The 19,420-nt window shown below is 44.2% G+C and overlaps 1 protein-coding gene and 1 long non-coding RNA gene across 3 annotated transcripts in view; one reads left to right on the top strand and one right to left on the bottom strand.

Annotated features, from left to right (window-relative positions):
- The window catches only part of SLC25A13 (solute carrier family 25 member 13), a 95,253-nt gene that overhangs the window by 51,951 nt on the left and 23,882 nt on the right, over nt 1-19,420 (top strand). The window contains 4 exon segments of the mRNA XM_083189470.1: nt 5,384-5,522; nt 12,921-13,014; nt 13,158-13,218; nt 13,220-13,243. Of these exon segments, the coding sequence (XP_083045596.1) occupies nt 5,384-5,522; nt 12,921-13,014; nt 13,158-13,218; nt 13,220-13,243 (318 nt within the window).
- LOC146081321 (uncharacterized) lies at nt 7,384-11,578 on the bottom strand. 2 transcript variants are annotated; one of them, XR_014475108.1, is made up of 4 exons: nt 11,442-11,578; nt 8,888-9,063; nt 8,436-8,493; nt 7,384-7,917 (listed from the first exon to the last, which is right to left on the bottom strand). It is a non-coding gene; the product is annotated as an uncharacterized LOC146081321 (long non-coding RNA). The 2 variants fall into 2 exon arrangements; XR_014475109.1 differs by lacking the exon at nt 8,888-9,063.

The raw sequence follows: 19,420 nt of genomic DNA, 5'->3' as shown, positions 1-19,420 counted from the left end.
AATCATACCACTCAAAATAGTTAATAACTAACATAGACCATATGTCTACTTTATGTTTCCATCATTATTTCAACATCCTTTTAATTTTTTTGGACACTAGGAGGCTTAAAATATGAATAGCAAATTCTCAAATTTTCAAGAAAACACTGATTTTTTTAGGGACCAGTTCAGTTCTGATGTGACTTTGAGGGACTTGTATGTGAGACACCCCCATAAATGATGCCATTTCAAAAACTGCACCCCTCACAGTATTCAAAACAGCATTTTGGAAGTTTGTTAACCCTTTAGGTGTTTCACAGGAATTAAAACAAAGTGTAGGTGAAATTTCAAAATTTTATTTTTTTTGCAGATTTGCAATTTTAATACATTTTTCTAAGGAACACAGTAGAAATGTGACTAAAAATTGATTCCTCCAATTCTTTTGTTTTCATAAATATCCTATATGTGGCCCTAGTGTGCACGTTGACCAAACCACAGGCTTCATAATAGAAGGAGCACCTACTTGATTTTGGAGCCTCCTTTTTATGAGATTATTTTTTAGGCACCATGTAGGTTTCTAGGCACCATAAGATGCTAAAAGTTAGGAACCCCCCCCACAAGTGACCCCATTTTGCAAACTACACCCCTCAGGGAATTCATCTAGGGGTATAGTGTACATTTCAAACCCCCAGGGGTTTCACCAATTTTGATACAACTGGGCTGTGCAAATGAAAAATTACATTTTTTACACAAAAATGCAGTTCTGGCTCCAAATTTTTCATTTTCACAAGGAATGAAGGAGACAAAGCACCCCAAATTCAGTGCCCCAATTTCTCCCGAGTACGACAATGCCTCATGTGTGACCAAAAAATGGCAGGACTCAGAAGGGAAGGAGTGATATTTGGATTTTGCAGCACAGATTCTGGTGGAATGTTGGTGGGTGCTATGTCGCATTAGCAAGACCCCCGAAGCACCAATACAGTGGAACCCCCCCACAAGTGACCCCATTTTGCAAACTACACCCCTCAGGGAATTCATCTAGGGGTATAGTGTACATTTCAAACCCCCAGGGGTTTCACCAATTTTGATACAACTGGGCTGTGCAAATGAAAAATTAAATTTTTTACACAAAAATGCAGTTCTGGCTCCAAATTTGTCATTTTCACAAGGAATGAAGGAGACAAAGCACCCCAAAATCTGTGCCCCAATTTCTCCCGAGTATGGCAATGCCTCATATGTGACCAAAAAATACCAGTTGGGTGCATGGCAGGACTCAGAAGGGAAGGAGTGATTTTTGGATTTTGCAGCTCAGATTCTGGTGGAATGAATGGTGGGTGCTATGTGGCATTAGCAAGACCCCCGAAGCACGGTGAAATGATGAGCCTAATAATCCATAGATGTGTGGTATATTTTAAAACACTCCTTTATACATAGGCCGGGTTTGTCGGGGCAAGTTTCACAGTGGAAAATAGTATCCTTTCTTATTCCCTTTTTATAGCAAACTTTGCACCTTTTTTGTGTCCTGCCCTTTCTTGCAGTGGAGGGGATTTTGTTAGGAAAATGCTGCCCTGGTACAATACGGGGGCCAGTACTAGAAGTACTGGGGCCCTCTGCCTGCTGGTTCCCAAATATTAGGCCCTTTATGACTTCCTCTTGAAAGTGCATAAATGTCCCCCTCTGGCTGGTAGAACGGAATAGCACGTAAGCGTTATACAGTGCCATCTGGATGATATACACGGCCAGCTTCTTGTACCAGATTTTTGTTTTCCGCAGGGGACTGTACGGCTTCAGTACCTGATCTGAAAGATCCACTCCGCCCATGTACTTATTGTAATCTAGGATACAATTAGGTTTTGAGGTGTGGGTACTGGTACCTCGTACAGGGATGGAGGTGGTACTGTCTCCATGAATTGTTGTCAGTATAAGGACATCCCTCTTGTCCTTATATTTGACCAACAACATATTTTCGGTGCATATTCCCCTGCTTTCACCCCTTCTCAGTAATTGGGCAACGTGCGTTTTTGGGAGGCCTCTTTGGTTCTTGCGCACAGTACCGCAAGCTGCTGTACCTCTTGAACCAAGGGCCTTAAACAGGGGGATGCTAGTGTAAAAGTTATCCACATAGAGGTGATAACCTTTATCCAGGAAGGGGTGCACTAAATCCCAGACAATTTTTCCACTAACACCTACGAGGGAGGGGGGGCATTCTGGCGGTTCAATTCTTGAATCCTTCCCTTCATATACCCTAAACCTGTGGGTGTACCCTGAGGTGCTTTCACACAGTTTATACATTTTTATGCCATACCTTGCCCTCTTACTGGGAAGGTACTGGCGGAATTTAACCCTTCCTTTAAAATGTATAAGGGACTCGTCGATACAAATAAATTTTTCAGGGATGTACATCTCTGCAAATTTGGCACTGAAATGATCAATGACCGGCCTGACTTTGAATAGCCGGTCAAAGGTGGGATCATCTCTGGGTGGGCACTGTGCATTATCGGTGTAATGTAAAAATTTAAGGATTATCTCAAAACGAGTCCGAGTCATGGCCATACGGTAAAGTGGGGTGCTGTTCAGAACATCTGTACTCCAATATTGCCTAATTTCTGGCTTTTTTACTATGCCCATATGTAACACCAGACCCCAAAACGTCATCATCTCTACTGCATCTACAGGGGTCCACCTAGCAAATGATGACGTGGGGTTTTGAGCAATAAACTGCTGGGCATATAAATTACTTTGGGCACCATTAAATTTATAAAATCATCAGAGAAAAATAATTTGAAAAAGTCAATTTCTCTGAGACCTGTTGAATCAAATTGGATTCCTGGGATGGCCAAAAACTCAGGAACCTGGGGCTCAAAATTGTCTGGTGGTGGGGTCCATACGGGATCAATCATTTGGGGGGGGTCTCAGCTGCTCTACGGGGGCGTCTTTGAGGGGGTCCCTCATCACTAGAGGAGGAAGAGGAGCTTAAGACGAATCCTTCAAATTCCCCGCTTGCATCACTGGCTGTGTCAGAGTCAGAGGCAAGCATGGCATATGCCTCCTCCGCTGAATACATTCTTCTGGATGACTGGGATGACATTTGGGATGCCATTTTTATTTTTGTGTTTCTGTAAGTGTAATGTTTCAACACGTGTATAGTGTAGGGGGGGGTACAAACTTTATTTCAACGCGGGGGGTGTGTAGTGTGTATGTAGTGCAGAAAAAAAAATACTTTATACAGGAATTTGATCCCAATAAAAAAAAAAAAAAATTGAAGGGGTTAAAAAAAAAAAAAAGGTCCTGCGCCAAAAATTGAGCACAGATGTTGGTCAGTAACGTCCGTCACTGAACAGTGCTCAAAGGCAACAGGACACCCACAAAAGCAACGTGGGTGTAAAAACAATTAAAAAATAAAATAAACCACAGCACTCTCCAAAAAAAAAACAATTTAAAAAAACTGCAGAAAAAAAATGATATCAACCCTGTGCCAAAAATGCTGTTCAGTGATGTACGTCACTGATCAGCGGCCACAGGACACCCACAAAAGCAACGTGGGTGTAAAAACAAAACCCCACTGCAATCCCCCCCCCCCCAAAAAAAAAACTGCAGATCAGTGATGCAGTGATGCGACACTGATTAGCAGTGAGGGGCAGCAGGCAGACAACTGTGGGTGCAACCTGACAGGGTATATATATAAAAAAAAAAAACCTGGACCCCCAAAAAGTTGCTGATCAGTTAATTAATTTAAACTGATCAGCACAAAAGGGGGGGCAGCAGTCAGTTGCACAGGCAGCACAACCTTTGGTGCAACTGACAAAAAAACCCCCAAAAAGTTGCTGATCAGCACAGATATACTGATCAGCACAAAAGGGGTGCAGCAGACACAAAATATAGCACTCTCTGTCACTCTCTGTCACTCTCTGTCACTATCTCTCACGATCTGTGACTCTATGACACTGCAGCAGCAGGACACAGGAAGTTACAAGATTCAGGAAGCATCCAGCTGCTGGCAGCACGCTACCAGCGGTGATCAGCGGTGATCAGGTAAGTATCAGGCAAGGTTCAGGTATGTATATCACGACAGAGTGGCTGGTGACCGCTCTGCACGCAATTCCAGACCGGAATGGCGTCTGCAGCGCAGTCACCGTTAGTTTAAATGACGCGCCTTGGCTGTGATTGGTCCGACGGACCAATCACAGCCTTGGGGGCAGGTGGGGTGAGGTGGGGTGAGGTGTGGTCATCACCGGTGACCCCCTCATGCCCCCTCACACCCGGCGGTGATTGACACCTGTGTTACCGAGCGTCTGATTCGCCGGTAACACAGGAAAACGCTGCGACTGGCTGTTCACATTGAACAGCCAATCACAGCGATCGCCGATGGGGGGGAGGCATCGCCACCCCCCTGGGCATGCAGGGACATGTCTGCTGTCAGGGACAGCAGACATGTTTAAACTGTCACCGCGTCTATAGACGCGGGGACAGTTTAAAGTCATGACGTATATATACGTCATGTGTCGGGAAGTACATCCCGGCCATGACCTGTATATATACGTCAAATGTCGGGAAGGGGTTAATATTTAATAACTAGCAAGCCCGCTCGAAGCAAATGCTTCGAAAGCTAGTCTGCTACCTTGTGATTGCCTCTGTGCTTGTGCATGTGTGAGACAGAAAGAGATGTCGTTTCACTCGCTGCCAACAGATGGCAGTGTTTCGGAGACACCCAAATGGACACTAGACATATATATTAATGATCTGGTGCACCAGTTGCTGATCAGCCAATCGGATCGATCGCTTTTTTAGCAGTCTGGCTTAGTAAGCCTAATGAAAGCTCAATTCTTATTGATGGCAGCAGGATACGGCGCTTGTAATCTCCTTGTACTATTTTATGAATTTGCTAAGAGGATCCGTGTACAAGAGGCCATAACCCCCCCAGATATATCTGAATAGACTACATATACACACACACACACAGATTCGTTAGCGGTACGTGTGGTTTGCTGTCCTCTAGTCCGTATCGTCCACAAAGCTTTTGGACAAGTCTGTTTACTTCTAAATATTTTATAGCCTCCTCCAGGCTACATTGCGATGTCTCTACATTCATTACTTTAAATAAATAGACTTGTAAAACATTTGCGACTCGGCAATATTGAAACGTTAGCCTTGTAAATCAGCGCAGGACGAGCTGGGGTAATCCGGCACATGTGTTTCGCTTCGGTTAGCCTCAGATGCTTATGGGGAAAAGCTTTTATGGCGTTTATTAGCAAGGAAAAAGTATTTTCTTTGACAGTTCGCATTCTTGTATTAATAAATCTCGGCATTGTTGTACAGATTTCCCCCCCCCCCCCCCCCCCCCGCCTCCCTTTTTATTTTCCAAATGTCTCGCTAACCATTTCTTCCCTCAAATCTCTCATTTAAGGCCGCTGGAGGGTCGATATCGCATCAGGTCAGCTTTTCCTACTTTAATGGATTTAACTCCTTGCTTAACAACATGGAACTTATTAGAAAGATCTACAGTACTTTGGCCGGAAACAAGAAAGACGTAGAGGTCACCAAAGGTCAGCATTTGTGTCCTATGTTGTGTCGTGGTTTTTTATTTTTTTCATTCAAGGTTTTGTTTTTTAAAACTTTTGAAAATCTTTTTGTGACTACAATACAATGGTCAGATTTGTCTTCCACTTGGGGAAGGGAATTGTTGATTGTTTGCCCAGATAATATCGCGAATGGCGATTGCAAATTAGACATGATTTTTTCGTTATAATTTACAGGTTTTAACAATTTTTTTTTTTTTATTATTTTTTTTTTTAGTGAGCATAGATAATAAATTGTCCCCGCAGTGCTATAAAAGCAATATTTTCCTTTACCTAACTCCATGGTAGCCATCCACAGATCTATTCACTTATTAGATAGGGAAAACCAACACCATGGAGGACAATTAGGGCCTTATTCTAGTTCACTCTTTCTGACAAAATCCTTCTTAGATGGACAACATCATGTGCACTGCAGGTGGGGCAGATGTTACTTGTGCAGAGAGAATTAGATTTGGGTGGGGTTTTCAAAGTGAGATCTGTATTGCAGTGTAAAAATAAAGCAGTCAGTATTTTCCCTGCACAGAAACAAAATAACTCACCCTAATCTAATTCTCTCTGCACATTTTACACTTGCCCCACCTGCAGTGCACATGGTTTTGTCCTACTAAGAAGGATTTTGTCAGAAAAAGTGAACTAGAATAAGGCCCTTAGTGTAACCCTTCCTTCCTTAAGGTGTCCTTTTCCTGTTTAGAACCTGAGTGGGACAAGTGTGTATGTGTGCAGTATAGTGTGAAGTGGCTCATTTGTAACAATCAGTGTGCCCAGATTGTCCTTGTGACGCAGGACCAAAGGAATGCGATCCAAGATGGCAGGTGATTATCTGGCTAGTCATTATTTCTAAGTAGCGAATCACAGACTGGAGACATGGCCTGACTTCGCTTTCTCCACCCCTTGGACCTCACGGGGCGCCTATATGACTCACTTTCTCTGCTATGATCACTGATAGCTTTGCACAGGCTGTAACTTTTCTAAGCAGTACAGCACCAAGTAACCTGAGGGTAAAGGTGCCTACACACATACAGATTTTCTGTCTGATCTATCTGGTGGGAACAAAAACCTGGAAATGTATGGGACCATATGACAATCAAAAAATTGTTCCCAAACACTTGAAAACAGACAGTGATCAGTCAGACAAATTGTTTAATCGTTCTGATATAACAAATTTCCTGCATTTCGGTGGAAATTTTTGATTTTCATATGGTCCCATACATTTCCAGGTTTTTGTTCCCACCAGATAGATCAGACAAAAAATCTGTACGTGTGTATGCACCTTTAGGCTCATCATTGCTGCAGACTTGTAAGAAATGGAAGTTCTCCTCTGTCCTCTTCTTAACAGGATACGGTCATTGGTTCACCAGCTAGTTTTTAGACAGTCGACATGCAGGAAGGTCGACATGAATCTAGGTCGACAGGGTCATTAGGTTGACATGGGTTAGGTCGACATGGGGTTTTCCACTGTTTTTTGAGCTTACATGTGCCGACAGGCGGTATGTCATGCCCTACCATCCTCTAGGGCGTGGTGGGAGAATAAAATCATGCCCGAAGCATGGCGAGCAGACGCAGTGCACTTGAACCTGTGTCCATGTCAACATTGGGTCAAAAAAAAACAGTGAAAACCCCCATGTCGAACTTTTCACTGTTGACCTAATGACCCTGTCGACCTAGACTCGTGTCGACCTAATGGTGTCGACCTAATGACTGTCTAACAACTTGCTGGTGACCAACTGATCCACACCCTTCTTAGCAAACATTACAGAAGAACACAACGTTGTTGGCCAGGGAAGAGCATCTTCTGAGGTTTGGTGCGAGAATACTCAGAGTGGCCTTTTCAAGTTTACTGGACAGTACAGTTTACATTTGCCATAACAGTGACTGCCTTACATCAAGATTGAAGTGTCTGCATTCCTTCGGTAGCTCAACATCATTCATATCCGATATTTCACACTTTGGACACCATTTCCAGCTTGTGTCTCCATCACTCGACCAAGGATATTCACTGAAGTGCTTTTAGTTCTTATGACTGCTCTTAGAGGAAAGCCAGAGCACATTGCCAGATGCCAAGCAGCCCATGTTGTGAGCTTACTATGTTCAATGATCAATAAAGCAAATAGCCATCTTGTGTCTTCTCAACATTGTACAATTCTTGAATGCACAAGTAGAACCATCAAATTAATCTTTTGTCAGAAGAAAGACTTGTCAACATTCAGCATCTAGCACATGAACTTCAGTTTCCTCAAAGGATGCCGATAAGAAATTGTCTCTGTCCGCTACAAATGTTCTCATCCACCATAGGCATTCTTCTTGGGCAGAGTGAAAGATCTCCAACTGGACCGATTCAGTCAGTGGAAACACAATCGAACATCTTCAAAAAAAAGTAAGTAGAATTAGATATGTCAAAAAGAAATTTCTGCAATGGTGGGAAGACCCAAGCCTAATAGATCATGGAGTGCCCTTCTTAGAACCACAATGGATTGTACGCACAACAGACTGAAGGTCCCATAGTTTGGTTACTCTCATTACACACAAGTTGTTCGAAGAGTATGCTCAAAATTGTTCTCTAAATTGAGGCATTGTTTAGCATTTCCCAGCTCAGGTTTTCTGACCGTAGGTCACGGCTTGCTCTTGTGAAACCACTAAGATGGCACAGAAGCAGAATCCTGGTTGGGCGAAGGATCAACAATTATTTAATCTGCAGAAAAAAAAATTAATCTCCTACTCTGCATTGAATTTAACCTATGGCGACAACATTTTTGGCCCATCCAACGGGTCTTGCACGAAGAGGTTTATCAACTAATATTACAGAAGTATGAGTTTGTTCAAATAGATTTATGGAGACATCGTGAAACATTACATGCTGACTAGGACAAAGGGAACAGACACCTTGGTTGGAAGTGCTGTGGCATCATTGGCTTGCATCTTCTCTCTCACTGCCTTCCCTCTGCAGAAGATCAAGAGAGAAACAGTGGAAGTCATACTCTTGTTTCTTTTTTTTTTGACCATGCCAACCAGGATTTGCTAAGCTGACGCAAAGGTTCCGGAACAGTCTTAGCCTCTTCCAACCCTTTCAGATCTTCTGCATCAGGGACCAATTTTACATCCCGATCCAAATTCGGTCATGGAGCATGAGCAGTTCCTAACATGCAAATTACACTCCAGCAAAGTAATTGGGGCACTTATTAAAGCTAAGGAGCAAAATGTTTTCACAGTTTATTATAACATTTGGAAGAAATTAGTAATCTTTTGCAAAACGTACAAAAGGAATTTGATCGCAATTCAGTTACCATGGCAGAGATTCTTGATGTTCTTCTGCACGGTCTTGGCTATGACCTTACCTGTCAGGTGTCTGGACTTATTCTATGATTCTTCTGAGAGAAGTAGGCTTTGTATCATGCTTTTTGTTGTACCTTGGGAAATTAATTCAGTGTTGAAGGTTCTCAAGTGGCTTATACTTAAGGTGCTATTTCTGGCTGCAATCACCTCTTCACCTGGAGTGGGAAAACGGCATACTCTGTGACGTAGAGGAGACTTTTCTGAACACACACATGGACAACGTAGTGCTACAGACTGATCCTAGTTCCTTACCTATGGAGAGTATAAGCACTGGCAAGAAGGAAGGTGCCTTTGAGCAGACTTCCATGCATGTTCTGCTAATAGGGTTTGGGAGCACAGAAATCCTGAAACAAGGGTTTGAGTGAAGAACGAGGGCAGGGGATGTGCCTGCAGGACTTCTATCTCAAATGGGCAACATGTTAACTTGTCCTTGGTTCATATTTCAGCTAGCTGGCTCCCAAGCACGGAACATGTTCATTACCAAAGGACTTAAGGCGTGTACTCATGAGGTGATTTTGACTACATCATCAAAATCATCTAGAAGCTTGCTTACACCGGGGGCTCAGTCTAACTCGCCGGGACTGAGTCCCGTGTGTACACCCCTTTAGAGGTCTATGGGGCAGATGTATCAAGCCTGGAGAAGAGATAAAGTGAAAGGAGGTAAAGCACCAGCCAATGAACTGTGTTTGAAAATGACAGTTGGGAGGTGATTGGCTGGTGCTTTACCGCCTTTCACTTTATCTCCACTTTATCTCTTCTCCAGACTTAATACATCTGACCCCCTATAAACGAAGCTCTGGAAAGAGATAATGTGGATGGAGGTAAAGCAACAGCCAATCAGCCCCAAACGGCCACATTACAAGCTGTATTTCACCAATGACAGTTAGGGGCCGGCGGGTTGTTACTTTGATCTCTGTCCGCTTTCTCTCCAGAGCTTAGTACATAGATCCTTCTCATTTATTGTGATTCATAGCCATAACTATTGCATCTTGCAGGACAGGTGTGTTTTGTTACCAGCCTATGGTTGTAGATCCATCGAGCATTTTACCATTTTAAGCTTTGCCGTTAGGAAGATCAGAGTTGAGCATGCTTTAAAGTGTATGCGGCAGGTGTACTAAGGCTTGGAGAGTGATCAAGGGGAAAGAGACACAGTACTAACCTATCATCTCCTGTCCTGTTACAAGGCAGTTCAGAGCTGATTGGCTTGTTCTTAAACTCTCCACTTTTTCTCTCTAAGGGCCAGGTGTACTAAGCTTAAAAAGTGATAAAATGGAGAGTGATAAACCACCAGCCAATCAGTTCCTACCTGCCATGTCACAGGCTGTGTTTGAAAAATGACAGTGAAGAGCTGATTGGTTGGTGGCTTATCACTCTCCATTATATCACTTTTCAGGGCTTAGGTACATATCTCTCCCTCTGTTTCTCACAAAATGGCTGCTTCCAGTGTGCTTAGGCCAGGGCTCGACAAATTTCTTTAAAATCTAGGAGCCAGGATGAAAATGTAGGAGCCAAATATACAAATAGTAGGGACCGTGCACAGCAAAGGCACGCCCCCCAAAAATGTACACAAGCCATAATGCCCATTAAATGTACCACACGCTGTAATATCCATGACACATTATACCAAACATCGTAATGCTCATTACATAATATATACCACATGCCGTAATTACATATTATGCCACGTAAGTTCCGCTTATCTACATGCTCGTTGCTATGGGTTTCATGCTTGATGCCAGGGGTTACCTTGCTCCTTGCCAATCGGGTTAACATGCTCTGCCAGGGTTAAATGCTTGTTGCTATGGGGCTACCATGGTCTGCCCTGGCTTAACATGCTCTGCCACAATGCTGCTACCATGGTCTGCCAGGGGTTAACATGCTCTGCCACTATGGGGTTACCATGGTCTGCCAGGGGTAAATGATTGTTGCTGTGGGGTTAACCTGCTCATTGCCAAGGGGTAAATGCTTGTTGCTATGGGGAAAACCTGCTCTGCCAGGGTTAAATGCTTGTTGTTATGGGGCTACCATGCACTGCCAGGTGTTAACCTGCTCCTTGCCAAGGGGTTACATGTTCTGCCAGGAGCTAACTTTCTTGTTGCCAAGGGGTTTACAACATGCTCTGCCAGGGGCTACCTTGCTTATTGCCAAGGGGTAAAAGGCAGCTTGGCCCTCTCCCGTGCAGTATCGACACCAGAGCTCCTTCAGGCCGCTAACCTCCATTCTGCGCACCTCCTCCCGCTCGGTGACCTGCAGCTGCAACATGCTGTTCTCATTCTCCAGGCTCCGGTCTGGAGAATGAGGTCTGGTCGGGCTGAGCAGGGTGCTGCACTGGCCGGGCTGCCGGGTGTGGGTGGCAGTGGTCGCCATGGGCTGGGGGTGCGAGGTGACAGCGGGTTTCACCTGAGCAGACCGGCTCCTACAGTCACATACACCCGACACCGGGCACTTAATGGCGGCTATCGGGACTGCAGCGCTCCGCATAGACTGCGGCTACCAGCTATCAGTAGCTACCACTGCAGCTCCGTGCTCGTGTTTTGAACTAGGCGCGCTGCTGACCTGCTCTAATACAGCGGCAGCCGGGAGCGTTGTGCACCGCTCTGCCAGCTGCTGCGCTGGCTGTTAGATCAATCCACCACGACGCCCGCTGCTGTTATTCATTCTAGCCACCACTGTGCCCGGGGTTCTGCTTCCTGGCAAATCTGGTCGCCAGGAAGCAGAATCTGGTCGCCATGGCGACCTGGCGCCTGGGTTTTGTCGAGCTCTGGCTTAGGCAGCCTTCAGCCTATACATTCCCTAGAAACTAGAGACTTCAGTGAGGCAAGAAGCACAAATTGAATCTTCCCAGTTACTGGTTCCGCTCACAAGATGGCTGCCTTGATCTCCCATGAAATATCGCTACTCTCATGTTCCTCCATCTTGCTTTTACCCTCCAGCTAACCTTTATTACGATAAAAATACATTTTCTTTATTCTCTGCCCCACACGTTCCCTAAACACATAATCTACATGGCTCCGTCAAAGTCCTAGCCGGTGGGTCAAAGTCCCTGGCGCACAATAGGATGATTTTCTGCAAAGAGGAAGACCTCTTTTCTGCTGTATATGATCATTTTGGGGTGTCCTGCTTTTTACCATTACACTTCAGTAGCCCATATTATTTTACTCAGTGCTGTACAATTGATTTTGTGGTGTAACGTTCCTCTGCGTGGGTAAGCTTACATTAGAATATTCTGTTGTAACTCTGTTGGATTCCCTCTTCGAGGGAGTATTCAATCTTGGCTGAGTTTTTTTACCAGAGATTCGCTTCTGAGTATTCAAGCACGGACATTTTCTCCTGTTTTTTTTTTTTTTTTTTTTTTTTTTTTAAATCTGCACAGGGATATAATAGGGTGAATCAAATTTGCCTTCCCCAACCGCCCCCCCCCCCCCCCCCCCCCCCACACACACACACACACACACAATTTTTTTTGCCTAAAACTGAATTAGTGTCCAGAACATAGAGAGTCTGGGGGAGATTCATCAACACTTGGAGAGTGATGGAATCAACCAATCAGCAACTAATCTACCTTGGAAAGTGTTTGGTTTGAGCTTGATCTCTCCACTTTCTCTCTCTTCCCTCTCTCTCTCCAAGCTTTGATGCATCTCACCCTCTGATAACATTCCAGCTTCAACCGGTGTCTCTCAATGTTATTGGCAGTTTTTTTTTTTTTTTTTTTAAATCACTGTTACGTATTTGTGACAGAACTAAGTATTCCATCTTCTTTGTTTTCTTTATGTATAAGTGATTGGTTCAGATTCCGTCCTTATTCTTTACTAATGAGATCACCGGTCATTGTTTCGATATAACATTTATGGCAAGGAGGCCTCTGGCTTTCCAGCTGGCTGTAGCAGCTTACTCAGACTTGTAGTTCCACAACCACCTGGAACCCAGAGCTTCTTTATCGCTGATCATGCAGAACCCTGTAGATGCCCAGACACTCATCCCTCTCTCTTTATTTCTCTCTCTTGCTCTCACTCGCTCTCTCTCTCTCCCACCCAGAGGAGTTTGTGTTGGCTGCTCAGAGATTTGGCCAAGTTACACCCATGGAAGTTGACATACTGTTCCAATTAGCCGATTTATATGAGTCGAGGGGGTAAGTGAGATGTTACAGCAAGCATTGTTTTCAAATCCAAATTAAAACAATACCAACATTATGTATTTCTACTACTACACAATAACAAAAACGTATGCCACATTAATTTTTTTATTTTTTTCACTGTTTGTTTTAAATAACAGGCGCATGACCATGGCGGACATTGACAGAATTGCGCCTCTGGAAGAGGGAGCTTTGCCCTACAAACCTCGCGGAAGCTCAGAGACAGGTAACATCGATGTTCTTGCCAGTTAATCCCTGCGTCCGTATTGTCCTTTGCGTGTCAGTAATCTGCTGCGGATCACAGCACCGTCCTGCTTACAATTGGTAGGGTATGGGTCAAAAGTTTGTCCGCTATTGGTCGACATGGAAAAGGGTCGACATCGGTTTTTTGTGATTCTTTTTTTTGGTGTGTCAACATGGACACCGTATGAATGTATTGCATCCCCTTGCATGGCTCGCAGTGCTTCGGGTGCCGTTCCACGATACGCTCGGTACAATATTATATTCTTCCTCTGTGCCCATTGGGATGGTCAATTCTGAACAAGTCGGTTAAAAAAAAAAACATGAAAAACTTGTCACCATTTCGTTGTAATGCATGTCAACCTTTTTGACTGTCTACCAATAGCAGTCGACCTTTTGACTATCGACCTAGGCACTGTCACCGGTACTTGTTTCCTAGAACGGCCACAATCGTGAGTGATCGTGGCTCTTAATTAAGGGACACGATCCTCACGATGTGGCCGATTTTTTACAATTTTTTCACTTTGATTGACAGAAATCGGGTCAATCGGTCGGTCGCGACCAATTAAAATCGGCCGCGATGCGACCGACCGATTGACCCGATTTTTCCATAGACTTCAATGTTAAAAAATCTTTTAACATTGAAATCGGTCGGTCTTGTGCCATTATAATGGCACAAGATGAGATGGGCTTGATTAAGTCCATCTCACATAGGGAAAAATGATAAAAAAGGTGAAATGGGCCAATATGACCCATTTCACATTTTTTATGTGCCCGCCATGACCCCACGATAGACGTCAACCCGAAGCGTGGCGAGCGCAGCGAGCCCGCGAGGGGCGGCGGTGCGCGTCCTCCGACCTTTTCATTCCCCTACTATCCACTAGGGCGTGGAGTGAGAATAGAATAGTGTGGCGAGCGCAGCGAGCCACCGAGCCCGAAGCGTGGCGAGCGGACGCGTATACCTGTGAAGTTATACGCGTCCCCTCGCGGGGCTCGCTGCGCTCGCCACGCTTCGGGCTCGGTGGCTCGCTGCGCTCGCCACACTATTCTGTTCTCACTCCACGCCCTAGTGGATAGTAGGGGAATGAAAAGGTCGGAGGACGCGCACCGCCGCCCCTCGCGGGCTCGCTGCGCTCGCCACGCTTCGGGTTGACGTCTATCGTGGGGTCTAGCCCACTTAGTAACATTTGGGGGGGCAATTGAAAATAATCATGTGAAAAAAAAAAAAAATCGGGTGAAAAATCGGTCGGTCGCATCGCATGCGACCAAATCGCATGCGATGCGATCGATCCGGTTTTTTATCTTACGACCACAACGATCTAAATCGTTGTGGCCGTTCTAGGAAACAAGTACCCTGTCACCTTTATGACCACATACCGAACAGTAGTGTACGCAGAGGAATAAGCGCTGACTATTCGCTAACAATATATTTTACAGATGAAAGCCCCATACACAAAAAGCGATATTTTAAACTCTATCGCTTATTTTGTCCCCTTTGTTTGTAGTATCGTCTAGTGCGTACACTCAGTATCGTGAACGATGTCCTCCCTCATCGTACGTGTAGTTTAAATTTGACTATGTCGTCAACGTCTTCATGCACGGAGCGGGGACAGGATGACGCCACTGAACGATATCGTTAAAGTGTGTATGCGCTATATCGTTCAACCATGAATTCATGGGGCTGACTATATCGTCCAGCGTGTTCCCATCTTTTCGTCTCCCATATCCCAAATTCTCGAGGCCAGAAATATTTTCTGTATTTTGGAATATTTGACCCAAGTCCAAACACTAAATGCACTTCCGTTTCATATAAACCTTATGCACACAGCCTGAAGGTCAATATATATGTCTGAGCATCTCGTGTATGGAATCTATCCATCTCTGAGCAGGCATTCTCCCGACACAAAAGCTCGGGCCTGTAATTCCGTCTCTGAAAGGCCGCGGACCCTCTTTGCGTCTGTAAGCTACAGAAAAGCCCAGAGACTTGATAGGGGATAATAACCAAATGACCTGCGTTTCTGCCTCACCGCTGGCTGCGGTCTGATGTCCTTATTACTATTCCAGGCTTTGTTTGATCTCGCTCGCAGTCTTAGGGCTGCTGTTGCTGGCAGGGAGAGAGGTTCACATTGTGATTCATGCATGTTTCATACATGTCATTAGCCGCCTCTGTAGCATGCCTGCCCCTGTGTTTGATGCTCTCCGCTCTGCAGAAAGCGGTTTCTCACTGTGAGCTATTATCTTCAAGGGCCGCGTCGCTCATTTGAAAGCACAGCAATTATACATACATCACTTTAATTATACCCATTAAAGGGACACAGGCCTTATTTTTAACATTTTCCCTAAGTGGAGCATATAGTATCTAGGGGGAGGTCTCCTGGTACCATAAAGCAATGTATTTTTATTCCATTTTATGCTCAAAATGCTTGTTTATGTATAAGGAAACAATAATGTAAGCATGTTACACTTGTGACGTAACAGCGTATATATTTATAATTAAAAATATATAATTAATATAATATTAAAGGAATTTGGGGAGAGTTATCAAACCTTGGGGGATATGTAATAGGGCGAGAGAATCAGAAAGTGAGAGATTTGGTAAGAAATTTCCAGGTTTTTTTAAAGCGGCAATCATTTACACTGCAAAATCAAAACTGGTTTTGCAGTGTAAATGATTGCTGCTTTAAAAAAACCCTGGAGATTTCTTACCAAATCTATCACTTTCTCATTCTCTCACCCTATTACATTTCACCCCTGGTGTCCCCCCTTCAAAGCGCGCCCCCTCCCCCCCCCTGTGGTTTACCCTCCGCGACTCTCTTGCAGTCAGTCTTCCTCGGGCGACTCCCTCTATCCGCCAACAGCACCGCTTCTAAAACACCCCCCACACGCACACATGGCAGCAGGGCTCCCAGTGCCTGCAACACGCCTCTATCCGCAACGCATTTTCCACCCTCCCTCCCTCTTCCTCCCTCACTCTCGAATCCGAACTGCCACCTGATGTGTCTGGATTAAAAGAGGTTCCGGGCCATCAGGTGCTGGAAAATGAGTATTGTACAGTACATGTATTGGAAATCTTTTTTTTACGCAACATTTTTTATTTGAATTTATATAACCAATGTGAGCGACGCTGGCAACAGATTTTGACACTTAGCGATTGTTACATTATAATATTTTTTTAATTGAAGAGTTCTAAAAGAATGCTCCCTTGTATGAACATGAAAACGGTATATGTGTGTTACCACTTTTTAATTTCTTACTGAACACCATTAACAAATACCTCATACAGAAACCATGCAGGGTTTGTGGGGGCCACGGAGGGCCACTTAATAAGTAATACATTTTTCTTTCCTCTGTTGTTTTACCAAGGATTTATCCAGGAAAGAGAATGAAATTTGATGCTCTCTGAATTAGTCCTTTAAAACAGATAAAACATGGGGTCTGCTCTGTAAGGGAAGATCTGGCCTATATTTTAGCAGTCTTTGGTATTATAGTGTTTTATTGTAGTGGTTTCAGGAATACTGTTTATTTTCATGATGCTATGATTGTTTGTATCCTCTGTTTAAATGGTGCCTTAGGGGGATCACAGAGCCTTATGTAATACATAATCACATATCATTCAAATATAACCAGGAAAAAAGGTGCACAATACAGTACAAGGCATTGCAGAACAGAAGGTACAATGGGTGACATTTAATAGGATGCGATTTTATCGCATTGTCCAAAATCGCACTATATCGCACTCTTTTAAATCGCATTTTTTGCCCGAAATTGCGTCTTTAATGAGATGCGAATTTGCAGCAATATGGTGCGATTTTTAGTCATGCAAACATGAGATTTTGAGGACATGTGCGATTTTGTGTTAAAAACAAAAAATTGGCATGGGGTCACCCCTCCTGAGCATATCCAGCCCCAGGCTCATTGAGCCAGACCTGGTTCCAAAAATACAGGGGACAAAAAGCATAGGGGTCCCCCGTATTTCTGAAACCAGCCCCGAACTCTTGGACCGGTCCTGGTTCCAAAATACGGGGGACCCCCAGTTTTATTTTTTCACGTATTTTTGGAACCAGTCCGGATCAATGAGCCTGGGGCTGGTTATGCTCAGGGTGGGGGGGGACCCCATGCCATGTAAAAAAAAATTTTTAAGACCGAACCATGCACAGGTCTCAATGATCTGTGCACGGTTCTGTCAAATTCGCCTGTCAGAACCTGGTCTTTTTTATTTATTTTTTAACGTTTTTACTAAATCGTATCTCATTAAATTTACCGAGTTGTATACTTTTGTAATGGAAAAACATCTGGATGCGAATTGAAGTGTGACCAAAAATCGCCAATTCAGAAAGTAGGGCAAAAAGGTGTTTTTTTTTTTTTTTTTTTTCAGCGTAATTCACATCTCGTTAAGTTGGCAATTTTGGATGTTTTTTGCCGAAAAATCAAAAAGAAAAAAAAATCGCATTTCCCATTAAATGTCACCCAATATATTACCTGTATACATGATACCCGGATATGTCCAAATGCCCACTGTTGGTAATGGGGGGGACATGATGGTATAAGAGAGAAATACATTGAGTAAGGAGCAAGAAAGGCTGTCACCTCGAACTGGGTTCTGAGAGCCCATTTAATGCTTTGGTGAGGGGTGTTGCATCTGATAGGGAGAGAGGTCCAGAGGTAAGGATCACTAGTGGCTGAAGGCAGGAGTGTCAGAAGTAGTCTGCTGGGAGGAGAAGCAACAGGCACTGGCAGAAGAAAGTTGGGGATGTGGGGTGGTGGCTGGGGGTATTATAGGTATGTGTGAGGCATTTACATTAACTGTTGCTAATTATAGCCTATTTACTAGTATTTGTCCGGGAAGTGCTGTTATTTTACTTCTGTAAAAATGAGTTTAAGATCCTTTTGAGTCATGTATGAGGGGCCATGGAAGCTAACTTCTAGGTGCTGCTGTCCTGCAGCTCGTTCTAAAAGGAGAGTCAGATCTTCTGCAGCAGTTTCCCTTTACATATATGTACATGTTGTATTTTGGTTATTGCATGGATTGAATGGCTCTGAATTTGCCAGTTACTTTGTTTGCTACAAAATACGCTCTGTAAAACTTAAACCACAGCTGTGCAGTCCAAGTCTGCACCGAGACGCCTGCTCAAGACCACAGAGGGTTGATGTAGGCTACCTTCCGGCATGTAGGCCTCACGCCAGACCTCTGTCCCAGGCTGTCCTCTCTAGTGTGGGGCTCAGCGCTCCTTATAAGATGAATACTGACCCGGCTACTCTATACGGCAGGCCGGCTGCTGCTTCTTCATGAGGAACCTGAGGCAAACAGAAGCTGTGACGGACATGCCGGCTTCCAGACGTAAGAGCTTGCACTTTGGGTGCAGTGATGGAGCAGCGTGTAGTTATGCTTGTTATGGTGCTGCTTTTGCCGCCCTGTGCTACGTCAGCTTCTCGGCTACTGCATAATACAAAATTAGAGAAGTCGCCTGGCCGCAATCTTTGCCTTCATAGTAGTTTCAGTAAAAGCAAAGTTCAAGAGTGCATGTTCAAGACAATGAAAGTGAGCTGAAGGTGGAAAATCCCCTTAAGTTTCGCTCCCGCAGTTAATTTAATACAGTTCTATTAAAATCTGAATATCCAAAAGAGACGTCAGCAACTTTTATCATGCACTTCTTCATTTATCCGGCATTTACCTGTGCCCGCAGTTGGCCAGGTCAGCACTTACCTGACATAACGTTTCTCTTGCCGGCACCTTGCTTTGGATTACTTAAAGATTTGACATTAGTTTTGACCTCTATCGTTTAAATACACCGCACAGGGGTTTACAGGTTCCAAAATCGGAACTGAGCAACATACTTTTTATAAAAGAATATAAAATACCAAGGGGCGTATTCAATCTTTGCCGAGTTTTTCACCAGGTGAAAAAAAACGGCAAAGATTCGCCTTTCAGTATTCAATCACGGGCCTTTTTCAGCAGTTTTTGAGTACATTTTCGCCCATGCCATTTCACTTTTCTTTTTGGGGGGGGGGGGAACAGGCGAAAACGGCTGCGAATTCACCAAAACCACATGAATTCTTGGCAATTTCACCAGTACACATGTTTTTCAAAGATGCCGGATTTTTTACCCAGGTGACAAACCAGCACTGGGATTGAATAGGAGAATCAAATTTGCCCCCAGTGAAA

The sequence above is a fragment of the Crinia signifera genome, chromosome 5 (assembly GCF_055691185.1).
Source record: "Crinia signifera chromosome 5, ASM5569118v1, whole genome shotgun sequence".
Lineage (NCBI taxonomy): Eukaryota > Metazoa > Chordata > Amphibia > Anura > Myobatrachidae > Crinia > Crinia signifera.
The sequence above is the reverse complement of the archived record's forward strand: the minus strand, read 5'-3'. Positions and strand labels throughout refer to the sequence as shown.